The sequence below is a fragment of the Megalobrama amblycephala genome, linkage group LG24, assembly GCF_018812025.1.
Source record: "Megalobrama amblycephala isolate DHTTF-2021 linkage group LG24, ASM1881202v1, whole genome shotgun sequence".
Lineage (NCBI taxonomy): Eukaryota > Metazoa > Chordata > Actinopteri > Cypriniformes > Xenocyprididae > Megalobrama > Megalobrama amblycephala.
The window spans coordinates 20,512,434-20,533,617 of record NC_063067.1 but is presented as its reverse complement, the minus strand read 5'-3'; the positions used below and the strand labels follow the sequence as shown (position 1 = coordinate 20,533,617).

General features: G+C 36.2%; 1 protein-coding gene across 1 annotated transcript in view; it reads right to left on the bottom strand.

Moving 5' to 3' along the window:
- syt6a (synaptotagmin VIa) overlaps positions 1–18,158 on the bottom strand; it is a 77,032-nt gene extending 58,874 nt beyond the window's left edge. Inside the window, exons 1-3 of the mRNA XM_048177671.1 lie at positions 17,706–18,158; positions 17,200–17,287; positions 3,037–3,976 (exon numbers count right to left, since the gene is read on the bottom strand). Coding sequence (XP_048033628.1) covers positions 3,037–3,193 — 157 coding nt within the window. The 5' untranslated portion in view covers positions 3,194–3,976; positions 17,200–17,287; positions 17,706–18,158. The remainder of the gene's footprint in view (positions 1–3,036; positions 3,977–17,199; positions 17,288–17,705) is intronic.
- Between the last annotated feature and the right edge of the window lie 3,026 nt (positions 18,159–21,184).

The window sequence follows — 21,184 nt, the reverse complement described above, 5'->3', positions numbered from 1 at the left end:
TGGACATTTGTACCCATCAGCTGCAGCATGTACTTATATTGGACAGATTGGTTTTCACACCTCTCTCTTTTCAGACCCTAGTCCCCTCAAGCTTAGGCCCCAACAACACACGCTCATCCACTACAGCAACAATTACCCCGGTTTCAGAAAGACACATAATAATCATGTAAATTAGCCAGTGCTGTTGGACTTGTCTTAGCATCTATTTGCCTCCGTTAACACCAGTGCAGCAAAAGTCTATTATTTTCCCAAGCCAAAATGGCTGCCGGCCAATTTACGGGGAAAAGAGTGTGTTTTCCACAGAAGACGTGATGAGACACATATGAATTATGGAAAGCATGTACACATGTAGAGCAAAACTCTAAAGTACAACAAATTACTGCTTTTTTTTGCACCTGCAATGCAAAGCTTTCTCCATCCTTTCAAAGAATGCAGCACAGAGTACAATAAATAATCATCTGCTACTAATGTCCTCTGTAGGGAGTCTGGCTTAATAAAGCCATAATGGGATTGTGAAAATGAGATACAGTCTAATTAGAGCTGATGTTGAAATCTGACACCTCACCGGTGATCTGGCATCCATCATTTCAATAGGTTTTCTTGTGGACAAGGACAACTGTGAGAGTGTCAGTCTGTCTTTAGTTATAAAACAGCAGTCTAGGTTCATAGAGGTGAGTGTTGGTATTTCTCCACTGTGTGTGCTTCATCTTTAGACATCTGTTGACTGTTAAAGCGATTGTGCAGGGCTTTCCATCCATCATCCACAGCCACACTCTGTCCGACTATCCCTGAACAGCATCTGTGCTTCAGATGAAACACCAAAACAGTACAAAATAGTCTACTTTAGTGCGCCCGCCAAAGAACGAGCTTGGATTTGAAGCACAGAATTCTTTTTGTCAGAAGAGTTTGCCAAAGATTAGCAATCACAGACGGACATGTTGAATGCCTCAGTATAAGACAAGGCATCTGACATTTTAAGACGCCGAAAATTGGTTTGTTTACAGAACGTAATGATTTGGCAGACAGCAAAAACACCGGAAGAAACGCTACAAAATGATAAACAAATATAGTACAAAAACAACATTTTGCCATCGAGACACGCAAGATTATCACCTTCTCACATAATTATCTCACAATGTGAGATTTTCCATGCAAATTGCTCCTGAGGAACATTTCCTCCCACTTTCCAAACACAGCAAGCTGCTTGACATTTCCTCTGAGGGAAGCCCGACACTCAGCTTTAAATCTGCCCAACAATAACAGAAGAGCCCCTATTCAGCTTTTATCTGGCACTAGTGATTCACAGCGATGGTCCAATAACATGCCGTGGCATTTAGTGTCCCCACGGCTCAGCCATGGATGCCAATGGTGGGCTGGAGGGCCTTCGATTTGCCTAGTGAGGTTAATACAAAGTGACAAGATTTTTGTCTATATTCACATGACACATTTCTTCCAAGCAGGGGTCTGTCAACACATTGACGTGACAGAATGACAAAAACAAAACCAGCCAAAAATACCCCTAGTCTGGCTGCAAGCAATCTGATTGAACAGAACAAAACAATAAGAGACCTTCAAAAAAAAAAAAAAATTGAAGTAAATGTACATTATAAATAAATATACAATATACTGTACATAACATTAGAAGCAGCCTTTTTATATTAGAAATACAATTTTAATTGTAATTTTTTTAAATTGTTTTCTAATAAATGTATAATGGTTGCTTTTAATGCAATGCTTTTTAAAAAAATATTAACAATGAAATTAATAATAAAACATAAATATATTAATAAAATATATATTTTTTTAATTTATTTTTTAATTAAAAAAATGTAAAATATACACATATTAAAAGCAGACATTTTACAGTAGCTTTGAAAATACATTAATAATAGAATATTATTAATATAATATATATAATATTATATAATTATGTGACCCAGGACCATAAAACCAGTCAAAAGGGTCAATTTTTTTTAAAAATGAGATTTATAAATGAATAAATAAGCTTTTCATTGATGTATGGTTTGTTAGGATAGGACAATATTTAGCCGAGATACAACTATTTGAAAATCTGGAATCTGAGGGTGCAAAAAAATCTAAATATTGAGAAAATCGCCTCAAGATGTCCAAATGAAGTCCTTAGAAATACATATCCACTCACAAAAATACATTTTTTATATATTTACAGTAGGAAATTTGCAAAATATCTTCATGGAACATGATATTTACTTAATATCCTAATGATTTTTGGCAAAAAAGAAAAATCGATCATTTTGACCCATACAATGTATTGTTGGCTAATGCAACAAATATAACCGTGCTGCTTGTGGTCCAGGGTCACATATATAAAATTGTTTTCTAAGTAAAATGGTTACTTTAATGCAATGCATTTTAAAATGTTCTTGCCCTTTCATCTTCACCAATTTCCCTGATTAATTGCAGTGTTTCCAAAGTTATTTATTTTTAAATTAATTAAAATGCATTATAAAAAGGACAATTTAATTACATTCTAACAGACCTATGGGACCTCAACTAAAGAAAACATGTCAAAACTATGCCTGCTACCAAAAAAATGGCTTCAGATAAGGCTTCCACTCATGATGAAATGTTTAGTCTACATCTGATAGCAACATAGTTCTGATAAAAGCATGAGTACAATGTTTCTGTCACAGTGCATAAGCACAAAATCGATGGCAAATCCAAATGATTTTTATCTCTCAGGGACACTGAACAGTTATTGCCAAAGTAATTTTCTTAACAGTAAAGTCTGATAGGAATCTTTGGCTAGCAGTGCTGGCACTTCTGGACTTAAATAATTATTCCCACCACAACCCACACAACGCAGTCCAACCGTGAGTGATGCTATACTGAGAGCAGGTAATTTTAACTTAATGGCTCCACAGTTGTTTCTGAGCCAAAATAAAAGCATGATTCTGATTTAAACGAGATACTCATTCAGAAATAAGCATCTACAGCAACATAATCCACTCTACAAATAGAAAAAAAAAACTGTAAAAGGAAAAGAATCATCATTACCCGAATGTTTGTGGTTGTACTCTTGATTGGAGATGAGAAAGAGGAACTCCTCACAGGTGTCGTGGTCCAGCCGCGGGCTGTCCTGCATACAGAGGTCAACTATGAGAGAAACTGCCTTCTGACAGATCATGTCATGCCCCTTTCCGGCAGCAGTCATGCTCCCTGACGCATCCTCGGCGTTACTGCCTCCTCCAGCTGGATCTGAACACACCCCCTCCAAACGCAAGTTTCTCCTGCTGCTGATTCTTATTGTTCCTCAAGTGCAAGAATGTGGGTGTGTGTGTGTGAGACAGTTTTTGTTTGTGCATTTATGTGGGTGTATCATGCAAACGTGTGTGTGTGTGCCGTGCTTAATGATTCACTACTACCCCCAGGTATTCAAGAGACGACATTATTGCATCACATTTAATCTCAAGATCCACAAATGAAATGCAACAAATGAGTCCAGTGGTGCAGGAGAGAGGCTGTGATTATACAGCGCTGAGCATCTGCCTCCTTCAGCCCCTTTTTGCTCTCCGCGCCCCCACCCCACACCAATCCCTGTGCCCTGTAATGAAAAGCCTCTCATTATGACCATTGGGCTTGTTTTTCTCAGGTCGATGTGTCCCTCAGTGCCGCCTCCTCTTCTGAGTCTGTCCTCAGAGATCAGAGCCCTGTGCGCATATGTGTGAACAGAGGGAATAGTGTGCGTTTGTGTATTTACCATTTGTGAGTCTTTAATGATGCTTCTGTTGAGCAACTATGAGGAAGATTCATTACTCCAATTTCTGTTTTATGATGACTGTAACTATATGTGGCTGTTTAGTTAACTGTGTGTACATATTCGCTGCCTATGTGATATATGGGGATTTTAATATGTTCAGAGCACTCAGTCAACAGCCGTATTATCTCCATGCAACTGAACTGCCAAGAGGAATCAATGTTATGGGCGATTTTGTATCTGTAAGAAAAAACGGAGATGAAAAGATATAAAAAGATATAAATATACACACACATGCATAAAATATGAAACATGCATACATATATATCATTATTTTATAGACTACAAAACAAATTGTGAAATATATAATGCAATAATAAAGAAAAATACAGTATTCTTGGTTTAACTGCAGCACTACACTGTTTTTATTTAATAATGTAAAGCTGCAATTAGTTATTTTTAGTGGGTTGACATTTTTTACAAAGTGACTACAGCAGTCATGAGTTCACCGCATTTTTTTTTTTTTTGAACACTCTGAAATTAATTACTGATGACAATCGAGTTGAAACCCATAAAACCAAGTTAAAAGATTTTGACAGCCTGTGGTTAAATGAACTAAAATAAAGATATTATATTATGAGATTAACAAAATCTATAGAAGAATTATGTAAATAAAGTATTATGTATTCATAAGATATTCTTATGATGTACAATACTTTTTACAGTGTATATCTGGTTATGAACAAAGCTTGTCTGTACAAATTAATATCAGTACTTGTTTCTCTAATTTAAAAATACCTCAATCTAAATAAATAACGTCAGACACAAATGGCCAGGTAAATTAAACTGCAAGGAATATTAGTATAATATGATATTATTTCTCCTAATTTAGTGGTACACAAAGAATATGCACTGTGAAATATATTTTGATAAGAATATTCAATTCCATTCAATTCAATTCACATTTATTTGTATAGCGCTTTTCACGATACATATCATTTCAAAGCAGCTTTACAGAGAATGCATGTCAACATCACAATTTAAGAATGCAGTTAGCAAATAATGTAATAATTTAGGCAATTAATTTACAATCACTGTTAGCAGTTTAACTGAAGGTAGAAGCAATGAGCTCCTGGAAAATTAACAATAATTAGAATATAGAAATTGGGCAATGTGCATGTTGATCCAGATGATTGTGTCTTCTGAAGTCCTTGCAGGAGTTGGTGCCGTCTCTTCATAGGTGTTGGTCATCTGAGGTCTTCTTAAGAGGCTGGATCCAAACTGAAGCAAACATACACTGCACAGCTGAATCTAAATTCAACAAATTATATGTAAACATACCCATGCAGGGCATTAAAACTTCCTTGCTAGCATCGGGTTGGACCCTCTTTGCCTTCAGAACTGCCTTAATTCTTTGTGGCATGCATTCAACAAGGTGCTGAAAACATTCTTCAGAGATTTGGTCCATATTTACATGAAAGCATCACGCAGTTGCTGCAGATTGAGATCTGGTGAGATCTGGATTGAGATCTGGTGACTGTAGAGGCCATTTGTGTATAGAGAACTCATTGTCAAGTTCAAGAAACCAGTTTGAGATGATTTGAGCTTTGTGACATGGCACGTTATCCTGCTGGAAGTATAGCCATCAGAAGATGGGTGCACTGTGATCATCATACTTGGATCAGCAACAATACTCAAGTAGGCTGTGATGCATATTATATTAAATAATGCTTAATTGGGAATGAGGGGCCCAAAATGTGCCAAAAAATATCCCCCACACCAGTACACCACCACCAGCAGCCTGAACCGTTGATACAAGGCAGGATGGATCCATGTTTTCATGTTGTTTACACCAAATTCTGACCATCTGAATGTCGCAGCAGAAATTGAGACTCATACCAGGCAACGCTTTTCCAATCTTCTATTGTTTAGTGAGTCTGTTCGAATTATAGCATCAATTTCCTGTTCTTAGCTGACAGGAGTGGCACACGGTTTGCTATTCTGCTGCTGTAGCCCATCTGCTTCAAGGTTCGATGCTTTGTGCATTCAGAGATGCTCTTCTGCAGACCTTGGTTGTAATGAATGAATGTTATTTGAGTTACTGTTGCCTTTCTAACAGCTCGAACCAGTCTGGCCATTCTCCTCTGACCTCTGGCCTCACCTCTGGCATCAATCATTCACTCATTGGAAATTTTCTCTTTTTCGGTCAATTCTCTGTAAACTTTAGAGATGGTTGTGTGTGAAAATCCCAGTAGATCAGCAGTTTCTGAAATACTCAGACCAGCCGTCTGGTATAAACAACCACATCCCATTTAAAAAAACTTCAAATCACATATTTTCCCCATTCTGTTGCTCAGTTTGAACTTCAGAAACTTAGGCTGCCTTCATGTGATAATTCAATTTGATAATTCCCACTTCTGATGTCGTGACCACAAGCTCATTGCTTTGAACTTTCGAAATGGGAGGGCATTCATGTGCAATTTTTTACTTAGGAAACTTGTATTTACGATAACTCTGAGAGCATGTGAAGACAGCATAATATACTAACATTTTGTAATTGGATCAAAATCACCATTGCATGTTTTCCACTGAACACACAGGGTTAAGCAGGTGCTCACATAAACTGTTTTTTTTTTTTTTTTTTTACATTTCTGCATCATTAGATTGTTATTTCTTCTGGCTGCACTGATTTGATTGTGAAAAGCGAGAGATGACAGGCGTTAGAGACTCTGCCACAGAGGAATGGCTGAGGTGACACTTCGGTTATTCATGCTCTTTCATTTTCGCTAATTTCCTCCAGCAACTCAAATCACTCCATTGACGTAATATCAGCCTCTTGCCTAAATTCTAAACAGAAGTGAACTACACAATCTCATTAGTTTAGGCCTATTTTTAGGCCTATTTCAGCTTATTAATCAAAGGCTAATTAGAAACTTAGTATAGGTCTGATTACAATGAACATTGGATTGTTGATGAAATCTTTGTGTTGTGATATTTTAGAGGGTTAGTTCACCCAAAAATGAAAATTCTGTCATCATTTACTCACCCTCATGTCATTCCTTAAGACTTTTGTTCATCTTTGAAACACAAAAATTAAAGGTGCCCTAGAATTAAAAATTTAATTTATCTTGGCATACTTAAATAACAAGAGTTCAGTACATGGAAATGACATACAGTGAGTCTCAAACTCCATTGTTTCCTCCTTCTTATATAAAATTCATTTGTTTAAAAGACCTCCGAAGAACAGGCGAATCTCAACATAACACCGACTGTTACGCAACAGTTGGGGTGTACGCCCCCAATATTTGCATATGCCAGCCCGTGTTCAAGCATTAAACAAGGGCAAAATGTCTGGATGTGCACAGCTGAATCATGACTAGGTAAGCAAGCAAGAACAATAGTGAGAAATGGCAGATGGAGCAATAATAACTGACATGATCCATGATAACATGATATTTTTAGTGATATTTGTAAACTGTCTTTCTAAATGTTTCGTTAGCATGTTGCTAATGTACTGTTAAATGTGGTTAAAGTTACCATCGTTTCTTATTGTATTCACGGAGACAAGAGCCGTCGTTATTTTCATTATTAAACACTTGCAGTCTGCATAATTCATAAACACAACTTCATTCTTTATAAATCTCTCCAACAGTGTAGCATTAGCCGTTAGCCACGGATCACAGCCTCAAATTCATTCAGAATCAAATGTAAACATCCAAATAAATACAATACTCACAAAATCCGACGCATGCATGCAGTATGCATGACGAACACTTTGTAAAGATCCATTTTGAGGTTATATTGGGTTATATTAGCTGTGTGAACTTTGTTTATGCACTGTTAAAGGCAAGCGCGAGCTCCGTGGGCGGGGAGCGTGAGCATTTAAAGGGGCCGCAACATGAATCGGCGCATTTCTAATTATGCCCCAAAATAGGCAGATAAAAAAATGAATTAAAAAAAATCTATGGGGTATTTTGAGCTGAAACTTCACAGACACATTCAGGGGACACCTTAGACTTATATTACATCTTGTAAAAAAACATTCGATGGCACCTTTAATATATTTTAATGAAATCGGAGAAATTTCTGTCCCTCCATATACGTGAATAAAAGCCTAAATTAAATCTGTTAATGATATAAAGCAATCAAATCTCTTCAGAAAATTTGGACTTAATTTGTGTTCCAAAGATGAACAAAAGACTTACGGGTGTGGAACAACATGAGGGTGAGTAATTAATGACAGAATTTTCATTTTTGTGTGAACTAACCCTTTAAGGTCTATTCCTGCTAAATACTACTGATGATTTTCCATGGACAATGGAAATATTTATACTACTTGGAAAAATGACCCATTTTAACTATTAAATCAAAAACTGCCCCCAAATTCTGTCATATTATTGTCCTATTTTTTTGACCCAGAAAATACCCCAAATAGATTTTTAGTTGAGATAACTAAAGTTAATTCCAAGAGTTTGGAGTTCGTCCATGTGGAAATCAGCAGTGATGAGTCTCTGAAGTGACACGGCCGTACCTGCAGGTGCTAAACTTCTCTGTCAGGCTGTCACATGGCATAAGAGGCTGTTTATTCAAATCATGCTAATCGAGAACTGTGTAATGGCACAGATGGAAGCAATGTATGTATTTATAAACATAGAGAATGTACTTTGTTCAAATGGAGGAATATAATGTCTAGTAGTCAATTTGTTGCCCTATGAATCCAATTAAAAAATGGAAAATAAGACACACATCTATAACCCTGACCGTCAGCAAATATAACCCAACGCCACAGGAAGTGCAACCAATCTTAAACAAAGCTTACAAGGAACCACACAGTAACCTATTGGAATTACATTTTCTCTATCAGCCTCATAAACCTCAGAGGAAGCAAAGGACACGAGGGCAGCGGTATCACTCGATCATCTTTTATCAAAGCATCTGTATAATTTCAATACTGTTCTACAAGGACATTTATTGGGGGTTACATTTGATCACATAAAACATGAGCCTTCATCTCGACTACATTTTGAACCCTGTAATCAAACATCTCTGCCAGCATGCTAATTAATCTCCCTTAATAGGCACCTCTTGGAGGATAGAACATATTTCCAATAGAGTGTGTCATTTCCAGCTGTGTCTGAAATGAAGCTTTATTTGAATTAAACATTACACTTAAGTGAATGGTTTAATGTGGAAGTGATTTAAGAAGGGACAATATTAAGAACACAAGTTCAAGTCAAGAGCATGTTAGCACAAAAATTGTTTCACACTACTGTTGCTACGCACTAGTTGGTTTCAACATTTACTAATACATTATTAAAATGAAAAGTTGCATTTGTTAACATTAGTTAATGCACTGTGAACTAACATGAACAAACAATGAACTGCTGTATTTGTATTAACTAACGTCAACAAAGATTAATAAACACAGTAACAAATATATTGTTCATGGTTAGTTCATGTTAGTTAATACATTAACTAATGTTAACAAATGAATCTTATTGTAAAGTGTTACCGGATACTGGTTAATTAATTAGACAACAGGTGAACAGAATGATTAATCAGACACACAGGGAAACTAGGTCAACTAAGAATGACAAAACTGAACATAACTTCATATGCAAACTCAAATTTGGGTGCAATAAATCCATTACCAAGTATTGTGAAACTAAATCAAAGTCACATTTACATATTTTTAAAATCAGAGCTGCATGTGAGCAACGGATACAACAGGTTATTTCCTTTCCTTGCACAGTGCATTAATATCAGTCTGAAATGAAACAGGTTGAACACAATCAACCTTTTGATAAGAGCAAAATGAAAGAGAGCAAAATAAATCCATGGCTAACTTTGATTCAATCCGACAGGAGATCACAGAGACGGGAATGCAAATGATGTGCTGCTCTTTAAGAGAGCGCAGACACTGAATATTACCCTCAAAGACTGCAGCTGATATTAAGGACACAGACTGGTCACCTGTTGGGTCCATTTTCGAGCATCCAATCGCTTTGAAGTCGAGTTTGTTAAAAGCTTTCTATCACTTTACAATAAAACTGCAATGAATACAATTGGTCTGAAAACAGACTAAAAGTAAAACATAATTTTTTTGTTTATGTTTTGAAAGTGGTCCAATGAGTGATGAGAACACATCGCTGTAATTATCTCAATTTCTTTGATTTCTGCATTGTTTGTATCGTTGTCTGCAGGCTAATATCAAATACTCGGCTGCTTTTGCTCTTTGTTTCAGCGCAATTGCCCTGATTTGTTCACATAACAATGCAAAAATCAACTCTGAGTCTCCCTCTCCCTCCATATTTACTTTGTTATTAATGTCCTGTCGCATCGTTGCTCCACCTGAGGCGATGAGAGATACAATGAGAGAGCATGTCAAAACTCTTTCACCTGTCTGACTCAAACACAGCATGGCATCTCCTGCAAGCCAAACTGAGGATATGTAATTAATTCAAGGCTGTGTCAGTGTCATCTCATATGTGGTAGTTTATACTTTATGCTGCCACTGTTTGTTTAGGTGACTCATACCATTGACTTCAGGACTGGCAAGGAATTTATAAAATAACATCCCACTTTTATTTGTCAAAGACAGCTGGACTCCTAATTTAGTCTTAAAGACCCCCTGTGGTGAAAATTAAGTTTGTTTATATGTCTGTGTTGTGTTTTTGATATGCTTTAAGACAAACCATGTGCAGATTCATAAGTCAACACCATTGCTGAGTATTTTCTCCTTAAAACTGCAGTGAAAAAAAGACAGTCTCAAACCCGCGGCTTGAAAGCGCTGGTGTTTCTGACGTCACAAACTACCTTGTAACCAATCATGTCAACATGCCGGTGGGCTTTAGCATATCATTAACAGTAGTGGACTAGCACTGAGAAGCCAGGTTATCCCGGTATATTTTTCTGTTGATATGAAAAATCCTGTAGATTTAGCAATATGGCGGGTGTATGATGTATATTACGATGTTATGATGAACTGTATGCCTTTCTCCACTGACGTTCTCAGTTGTTCAAAGCGTTTGTAAGGATACTGATTGATAGAAGGCAGCTGTCTGACCCTGACATGGTGAACAGGAACATGGTTTGTGTAACATTAGCAACACATTATTAGCTGTTTGATAACATACACTGTAAAAAAAATCCCGTTGTTTCTACGGAAAAATACCGGCAGCTGTGGTTACCAGAATAATACTGTAAAAATGACATCAAACCGTAAACATACTTACGGAGTTACATGTGAATTTTACATTTTAAATCTGTTAAATTTACGTTAAAATAACGTATTTCATTAACTGATATAATGTTAATTTACCAACCTAATGAAGTACTAATATCTGTTTTGTACCTTTATAATACACTGACAGTCACCAAACACAGTGGTGATAAGAGTCACATGATGAATCAAAGTTCATCACAAACAGCTTTTCCACAAGCTGAGGAGGACAACACTAACATATAGAAGGAGCACACAGTGTCATTCACACACACACTAAACACCATCATGGTAACATGCATGAAATTTTAAAAATGCAATAAACATTAATTTAACAACATTAGATGTAACATAAAACCCTAATGTACATAACTGATTAGAAAAAAATGAGAAAAACTAAGAAGAAACAGAGTTATTTCAACGAAAATATATCATATGTGAAGTATCACGCAGGGAATTGTGGGAATGTCAATATACGGTTTTTCACTGTAAATTTTACAATGAATTGTTATTTTTCACTTCCAAAAACTGTGAATTTAACGGTATTTTACCGTAAAATTACATTAAATGTACCATTAGATCTATTACAGTTATTCACCGTATATAGTATGGAAACTTTCTGTAAACCAATCAACAGTTTTTCACCGCAGCATTTTTACAGTCTTTTACTGTTAAAATCACGGTCATTTTTTACAGTGTAGTCTAGCAAAAGGCTAATCATATTAATTACCGTTATGTGTCCATTATTGTAAAGAGCGATAACATTGTGCTGCGTTTACCTCAGTAAGTTGACCGAGTGGATCTCTGAGCTGACGTGAGCTAATTTGCATATTCATTGGTCTGCATATACTAAATAAGGAAAGGGTGTTAAATAAATGTTAAATATCTGTTGGTAACCTTCTATTAACAGACATTTTGTAAATATGACATAAACCCACTAACGTTATATTAAAAGTGGCCATTAAGACTTGGCGAAAACTGTGAATATTTCCATATAAGCTCTTTTCTGACTTTTTCCGCCTTCCAAGAAATCACAAAATACTCTTGGACAAAATAATTGATACTGACTTAAACAATTTTATCTTTATTTACCATAATCCGTCTTTGACTCGCTTCCATCTGAAGGCGCTGAGAAAATGGTGTCGTTTGGTTGTTAATGTTAAATTATACAACCCAAAATTGGGTTAAATCAACCCAGTGTCCTTACTCAGCAGTCTCAACCCTGCGTTTGGGTTGGAAAAATAACCCAGCATTTTTTAAAGTGTGTAGAGTTACATTCAAGCTATTTTAAGGCATGAAGAAATTTTTTTCACAGGAAAAAAATATTTAAATATGTCATTTTGGTGATCAAAGATGAGTTTTAAGGGATAAAACTATTGACTACAGGGGGACTTTAATATTTAGATTATGTATATAAGTAACTTTAAATATATAAAATAAATAAATGTATTAAAGGTGCTAAAGAGGATGTTTTGTTTTATACATTTTTGCAATATTACTTGAAACTGTCTTTACTAACTGATAAAAAACTATTTATTAGGTGCACTGAAAGTAATAATATTAATATACATTATCTGTGCACGAGGTAGGGCCTTAAAAACATCAGCCAATCCTTTATGCGATCATCGCGTAAACGATTGGCCCTCTGGCTTGTCAATCACTGCCGTGACGTTCCTTGTGAGAGACGAGCGCAGCTGCACGCTCCAGTAACTTTCCACACTCCACAGGCGCTGCATGCAATGTTTTTGTCAGGAGACAGGAGAAACAACTGCAGATTATGAGTTACCTGCGGTGAGTCCGACATAATGAATCCACAAACACGACACAGCGAATGCCGGTGGTAAACACTCGTGTTCCAATACTCGTGCACGAGTTTTGGGAGGCGTTCTCTTGAAATGGGGGGCTGTTCTTACGCATGCGCTCATTTCAAAAACTAGGTAACAGTCTTTGGATTCTCAGTCGATGAAAAAATCCTCTCTATCACCTTTAACTTATTGAATACATAAATATATTTACTAAATAAATAAACTAACTAAATATATAAATATTATTGTAGAAATAATATTAACTTAATCTAAATAGTAATTGTTGCAATGATAGAAGATTTTAAGTTATATCAACTTGACATTTAAATTAAATTTCTTAGTGGAGAAATGTCTTTACTGAACTTAATGTCAAGCCTTTTTTAAAGTTTCTCAAACAAACATCTGCCTTTTTCAGTGTAAAATTACATATTCTAAACTTGTTAACGTGGCTTATGTCCATACAATGCCAATACAAGTTCTAAAACTTTAAAACTAAAACTTTTCTCCCAAGTCTCCTGCCTAATTTGACCCATGACTGTAATTGCACCAATTCACCCTGGTAACTAAAAGCCTAAGACGAACAGGGAAATTACGGGGTGCTGCGCAGTCAGTCAGCGAGAATCGTCTGAGTCTGCACCACAGTAGACAAGAGAGAGCAAAGTTCTTAGCGAGAGTGACAGACTTTACATAGTGACCTAGGAGCAGCTGGCCCTTTCTCAAATACCACACGTAATGATTGAAAGTAAGTCTGTGCAGCTGCTCTCAGATCAGTGTACTAAATAAAGGTTTTTCTGAGCTCTGTTTTGCAGCTTTCTCTCCAGCTGTGCTGTGTCTAATAGCAGTCGCTCAATGCTTGAAATCAGCCAGGTGGAATGATGTGATGTTTGGCTGTGATGCAGTGTTGGGAGATTTATTTCTGTGTGGATAAATACAACTTTCACCCCCGTCTCCTGGCCCACCAGAGTGACTTGATTTCATTTCAAATTGGTCATGGTGATGTCACCATGAAATCAAAATGGACAATTCTTTCTTTTTTTATGGAATATTGCAGGATTTATAATATGATTCATCCGAGCACATGTTTTTTTTTTTTTTTTTTTTTACAATTCATGTGCCCTCGTAATTTTTAATCAAAATAACATTGAATTTGATTACATTAGATAATTAAGTTTGCATGATGCACTTTTACAAACATTATACAACAAAAACAACTTGGGAGGAAATCTTCTAAATTAATGCAATGCAGGCACAGAAAAGTTCTAGATGTTGCCATTTACCACAACTGCACATACAAAACACTCAGATGACATCTGGCAAAAGGTCACAGAACTAACTGCCGTCACATACAGAAATAGACTGAGAAGCCGAGAGATAACCCCCAGATACAGTTTCCCAGTAGCCAGAGCAAAGAAAGAGCAGAAACAGTGAGAAATGTCAGAGGAAAGAGGTCATGCAGAAAAAATGAACCTACCTGTGCCAATTAAATTCACTAACAGTTTTCAAAAATAAGTCACATTCATATTTAAACCTTTGTACAAATCATATTACGCAAATATTTATGGGTGTTTCTTCAACTCTGGGCACTCTTGTGTCCCTGGGCAGAGTAAAAAATGTATAAACCATTTCAGTAGTTATAACATGAATGAATACATTTAAATTACTGTCCCACAATTGCACTGTCATTTCCATCACAACACTTTTGTCTATATGTTAGTGTACTTGTTTACTAAGGGGACAACAATGTCACTGAAAAGCATGCTTAAAGGGAGAGTTTACTCAGAAATGAAAATTTTGTCATCACTTACTCACCCTCAAGTTGTTCCAAATAAATTTCTTTCTTATGTTGAACACAGAAGAAGATATTTTAAAGAATGTTGGTGATCAAACAGTTGACATAGCCATTTACTTCCATATTAGGAAAAAAAAAAATACTATGGATGTCAATGGCTACCATCAGCTGTCTGGTTACCAACATTCTTCAACAGAAGAAAGAAACTCACACAGGTTTGGAACAACTTGAAGTGAGTAAGCGATGAGGTGAACTATCTTTTTAAATTCCCCCTAGTCTATAATTTTATCCCTTAAAACTCATCTTTGATCACCAAAATTACATATTTAAAGGTGCCCTAGAACGTCTTTTTAAAAGATGTAATATAAGTCTAAGGTGTCCCCTGAATGTGTCTGTGAAGTTTCAGCTCAAAATACCCCATAGATTTTTTTTTATTCATTTTTTTAACTGCCTATTTTGGGGCATCATTAACTAAGCACCGAAATATAGGTTGCGGCCTCTTTAATTCTCATGCTCCCCCACCCCCGGAGCTCGCGCTTGCCTTGAACAGCATGAACACAGTTCACAGAGCTAATATAACCCTCAAAATGGATCTTTACAAAGTGTTCGTCATGCAGCATGTCTAATCGCGTAAGTATTGTATTTATTTGGATGTTTACATTTGATTCTGAATGAGTTTGATAGTGCTCCGTGGTTAACGGCTAATGCTACACTGTTGGAGAGATTTATAAAGAATGAAGTTGTGTTTATGAATTATACAGACTGCAAGTGTTTAATAATGAAAATAGCAACGGCTCTCTTGTTTCCGTGAATACAGTAAGAAACGATGGTAACTTTAACCACATTTAACAGTACATTAGCAACATGCTAACGAAACATTTAGAAAGACAATTTACAAATATCACTAAAAATATCATGATATCATGGATCATGTCAGTTATTATTGCTCCATCTGCCATTTTTCGCTATTGTCCTTGCTTGCTTACCTAGTCTGTTGATTCAGCTCTGCACAGATCCAGACGTTCTGCCCTTGTCTAATGGCTTGAACATAAGCTGGCATATGCAAATATTGGGGTGTACACCCCGACTGTTACGTAACGGTCGGTGTTATGTTGAGATTCGCCTGTTCTTCGGAGGTCTTTTAAACAAATGAGATTTACATAAGGAGGAAACAATGGAGTTTGAAACTCAGTGTATGTCTTTTCCATGTACTGAACTCTTGTTATTCAACTATGCCAAGGTAAATTCAATATTTAATTCTAGGGCACCTTTAAACACTTTTTTTCTGTACGGTAACAATATGATTAGCCTTTTGCTTGACTACGTTAACAGCTAATAATTTGTTGCTAATGTTACACAAACCATGCTCCCGTTCACCATCTCAGTCAAACAGCTATCTAAAAATCAGTATCTTAGAAATGTACGTCAGTGGAGAAAGTTCCTCATTACATCGTAATATACATCATACACCTCCTATATTGCTAAATCTACCCAATTTTTCATATCAACAGAAAAATATACCGGGATAACCTGGCTTCTCTTGAGACTCTCTTGCTTCACAGCATAATGATATGCTAAAGCCCGCCGGCACATTGATGTGATTGGTTACAAGGTAGTTTGTGACGTCAGAATATCTGTCTTTAGATCACTGCAGTTTTAAAGAGAAAATACTTGGCAATGGTGTTGACTTATGAATTTGCACATGGTTTGTCTTAAAGCATATTAAAGGTGCTCTAAGCGATCCTGGGCGGAGTAACTTCCTGTTGACATTCGAAGTGTTGTCAAACAAAACAGAGGCTAGCTAGACCCGGAGCTCTCTATGGCTCTGGCTAGACCCTCCCTCCTCCTCCTCCTCCCCCTCCCCTCCCCGCTTCCTGAAACAGTCATGAACGCGCATTTAAAATCATTCTTGTCGGTTATTGGCTGGAGCATGTTTATTATCTTAAGTGGTCCTGTTTTTTTTGCCGTTTTCGGAGCTTGTGGCGACTACAGAGACCGCGTTTTTTTACAGTGTGTTCAGGGAACAGGCAGCTAGCGGATAGTGAGGAGATGTTTGCTGTATGTGACATAAAATGTTTTGGCCTAAAAACACGTGACATCGCTAAGAGCACCTTTAAATACACCACAGACATATAAACAACATTAAAAACTTGATTTACACCACAGGGGGACTTTAAGATGAAAAACCGGATGTGTAAAAAAGAATAAAAAAGATAAATAATGTTTTTTTTAATTGTGCATAATTTCCAGTCAAGCTCTACTTTTGTCAAATTATTTAAAAAAATATATGATTTAACCATATAATGATTAAAATATGATTTAATTGTGTGTATTTGGGATACATAATATACTAGCTATGAAATTAGCATTAGCAAACCTTTGAAGTCGGCCATTTTATTTAAAGAGTCTTTGAAACCCACCAAACAAATTACATAATTTGAGGTGCAGTGGAAATGACATTGGTGGAAATATTTATGTCAGGAAATAAAAAAAGACTCTTGATACCTGTTAAAAACACATAATTCTCTCGAATGTCATTGTATCACATTAAGGTTTGTCCATACAGAAATAATAGGAAACCTGCTATATATAACAGATAATTGGCGTTTCAGCAGCTCGCCACAGTTAAGAGCAGTGTGATTTTTACCTTCAGTACATCTGGAGACTTGATAACGTGCACCTTTGACCTGAGCCAGGCTGTTCCTTTCTTCTTTCCCCTGTTATGTTCTAGAGAACTGCAGGCAGAGGGTGATTTGAGGGTAAGCGGCAAAATAATAAAGACCGAAAGCAGAGTCAGAGTTCAAATGGAGTGTGAAGTTTTGTGGGTGAGCGAGAGAAACCTCATCATGAAAGTGAATTACATGGGAAACTATGAAGAGATTGCTATAGGAGTTGAGTTGTAATTGAATGTCTTCACTTGAGCTGCGCTGACAGGAAAGATGGTGTAGCGTTACCACTACCATATAATCATATAAAACATTACACTATAATTGAGAAACCATATCATTAAGACTGTAATCAAAACATTTTAAAAAACAGATCCATTTAGCAATTCCTTGAAAAGCATACTTGCTCAGAAATGCATATTGATTCATAAAGGCACAGCAGTCGAATTTAAAAGTTTGAAAGAGAATAAAAAGAAATTTCAGCCACCTTAAGCAATTGTTCCAAAGTCAGAAGCCTCTTCAAAGTCCATGTGAAGTCCCAGTGCTGGTACTTTATTCTGGGTAATGATCAGTTGACTTCATTCTCTGCCCACTGAGGCTCCATTTTAATGACACAGCTGCTTAGCTGCCTTGTGATGGGGCAGCTAATTGAAGGGTCCTCCAGAGGATGAGCCAAAGCTGTTCTTTAAACTCTGAGGGACATGTGGTTCTCAAAGTCTCCTGGGGTGTAATGTCTTGTTATTTTGCAATGGCAGAGCCAGATTAATCGCAGTCAAGCATTGTTGGCTCGTCTTAAGAGTTGTTCGGATATGTTCTGATAAGGTTCACCCTGCTGTCTCAGCCACATTTTTGTTTCATACATTTTTAGGCTTTGGTTTGAGAGGGTTTGGATTGAGTTGTACTGAATTTCAAAACCTGACAAGAGAGTTTCATCCTTGGGTGCACACAGATACGCTGAAAAAATACCAAAAAGTGATGGGAAATAAGAGGTTGACCAGACTGGTCTCTGTAGCCAAGAGCAAAATAAAGACAGCTGTTTATGCTTCACTTTAAACAAAATATATTCTATAGTTAGGATCTTAATTTACATCGTTACATTTTTTTTTACTTCATATAAATGCTGCTTATTTGAACTTTCTATTTATCAACGAATCCTTTAAAAAATGTAGCAGTTTCCATGAAAATATTAAGTACAACATTTATAATATGTTTCTTAACCAGCAAAAAAAGAAGGATTTCTGAAGGATCATGTGACACTGAAGACAAAAGAAGCTGAAAATGCAGCTTTGATCACAGGAATAAATTACATTTTAAATATATCTTAAAATAGAAAACAGTTATTTTAAATTGTAATAAAATTTCAAAATATTATTGTTTTTGATAAAATAAATGTAGCAAGCAAAAATACCTTACCAACCCTAAACTTTTGAACGATGGACATTTAAACAAAAAAGGTATAGTATAGCAGTAATAGTTCAACCTCAGTAGTTTCATTATATTTCTTATATCACTTTCGGTTCTCTTATAGCTTTATAAGGTCACAGTTCGTGGTAAATTAAAAGTCTGAGGAAGGCTGGGAGACAGAAGCACCACACTAGATAATAGGCTCTTTCACACAAACATCCATTTTCCATATATTTAATGGCATTTTCTTCTGTTTAGAGGTCATGTGTGAATGACCTGTTGTTGAAATGCCAGCAAAGTTCTATAATGATGCTATGTGTGAAAAAAGCCATAGGATAAACAGTTTTAGCAGGTTAGGATGTTCTGTCATAAGACGTCTGTTGTCAAAGAGTTAAAGGATTAGTTCACTTTAAAATGAAAATTACTCCAAGATTTACTCACCCTCAAGCCATCCTAGGTGTATATGACTTTCTTCTTTCTGATGAACACAATCAGAGTTATATAAATAAATATCCAGATGCATCCAAGCTTTATAATGGCAGTGAATGGGACCAATGTGTATGAAGCTCAAGAAAGTGCATTGTTGAATACGGAAGGCGGTCTGGAAGAATCAAGATATTTTACTTGTTAACTTGTTAAATATGGATATTTTTCTTACACAAATGCATTGCTTCACTTCAGAAGGCCTTTATTAACCCTGGAGCCGTGTGGAGTTTGGATGGATGCACTTTCTTGAGCTTTTGTTGGTCCTGTGCACTGCCATTATAAAGCTTGGACTCATCAGGATATGTATTAATATAACTCAGATTGTGTTCATCAGAAAGAAGAAAGTTATATGGCATGAGTGTGAGTAAAGCTTGGGGTAATTTTCATTTTAAAGTGAACTAATCCTTTAATGTCAATGACAAAGTTCTGAAAGAGCAATTCTATCATGCTGTTTAGATGAAAGCCTGTGATGCACCGTGGTCTAAAAATATTACTGTCTGTGTTGTGGGAAGAAATAAAAGCGCTTCACTCAACCCAAGTGGATGAAGAAATTCATTCTATGCATTAATATCTACTAGCATGGAAAGAAACCGTTTTGAAAATGACACCACAGTTCTCTGGATTTTGGAGCAATATATTGTTCTTTTTAACCGAACATAGACAAATGTTAATATAATATTTTTTTCATGTTTTGCCATCTGTGGCTTCAATGGACCAACAATAACAATATAAAAGTCTTGACTTGTTGATCAATTTAAAGGTGCCCTCGAACGTTTTTTTACAAGATGTAATATAAGTCTAAGGTGTCCCCTGAATGTGTCTGTGAAGTTTCAGCTCAAAATACCCCATAGATTTTTTTTTTAATTAATTTTTTTTTAACTGCCTATTTTGGGGCATCATTAAATATGAGCCGATTTATCCTGCTGCCTCTTTAATTCTCGTGCTCTCCGCCCACGGAGCTCGCGCTTGCCTTGAACAGTGCCTAAACAAAGTTTACACAGCTAATATAACCCTCAAATGGATCTTTACAAAGTTGTTCGTCATGCATGCGGCATGTATGCGTCGGATTATGTGAGTATTGTATACTGTTATATTGTTTACATTTGATTCTGAATGAATTTGAGGCTGTGCTCCGTGGCTAACGGCTAATGCTACACTGTTGGAGAGATTTATAAAGAATGAAGTTGTGTTTATGCAATTATACAGACTGCAAGTGTTTAATAAATGAAAATAGCGACGGCTCTTGTCTCCGTGAATACAGTAAGAAACAATGGTAACTTTAACCACATTTAACAGTACATTAGCAACATGCTAACGAAACATTTAGAAAGACAGTTTTACAAATATCACTAAAAATATCATGATATCATGGATCATGTCAGTTATTATCGCTCCATCTGCCATTTTTCGCTATTGTTCTTGCTTGCTTACCTAGTACTCCAGATGTTAATGCCTGCCCTTGTCTAATGCTTTTATAATGTTGGGAACATGGGCTGGCATATGCAAATATTGGGGCGTACACCCCGACTGTTACGTAACAGTCGGTGTTATGTTGAGATTCGCCTGTTTTCCGGAGGTCTTTTAAACAAATGAGATTTATATAAGAAGGAGGAAACAACGGAGTCTGAGACTCACTGTTATGTCATTTCCATGTACTGAACTCTTGTTATTCAACTATGCCAAGATAAATTCAATTTTTCATTCGAGGGCACCTTTAATACGTCCTTGCTGAATAAAACAAAAATATTCAATTTCTTCCAAAAATTTAAAAAAACGTACTGACCCCAAACTTTTGAACAGTATATTGCGCTTCAAAGAAACACCTACTGTAAAATGCACTTTCCACAGGTATGCAAAGTAAAAATTTTTAATTTGGAGATGATTAATAGGTATAAATTCAAGTATTCCTCTAGTATTTAATTTCCTTTATAATCCTACTGCCCTTTCAGTTGGATTTGCATCTACTGCATAGAAAACTTCTGAAATCAAATAATGTAATCCAGTGGAAAGTTAACTCACCTAAAGTTTTCACATTTCAGTTTACTTTTGAACCTTGTACAGATGTAGTGCTGTGAG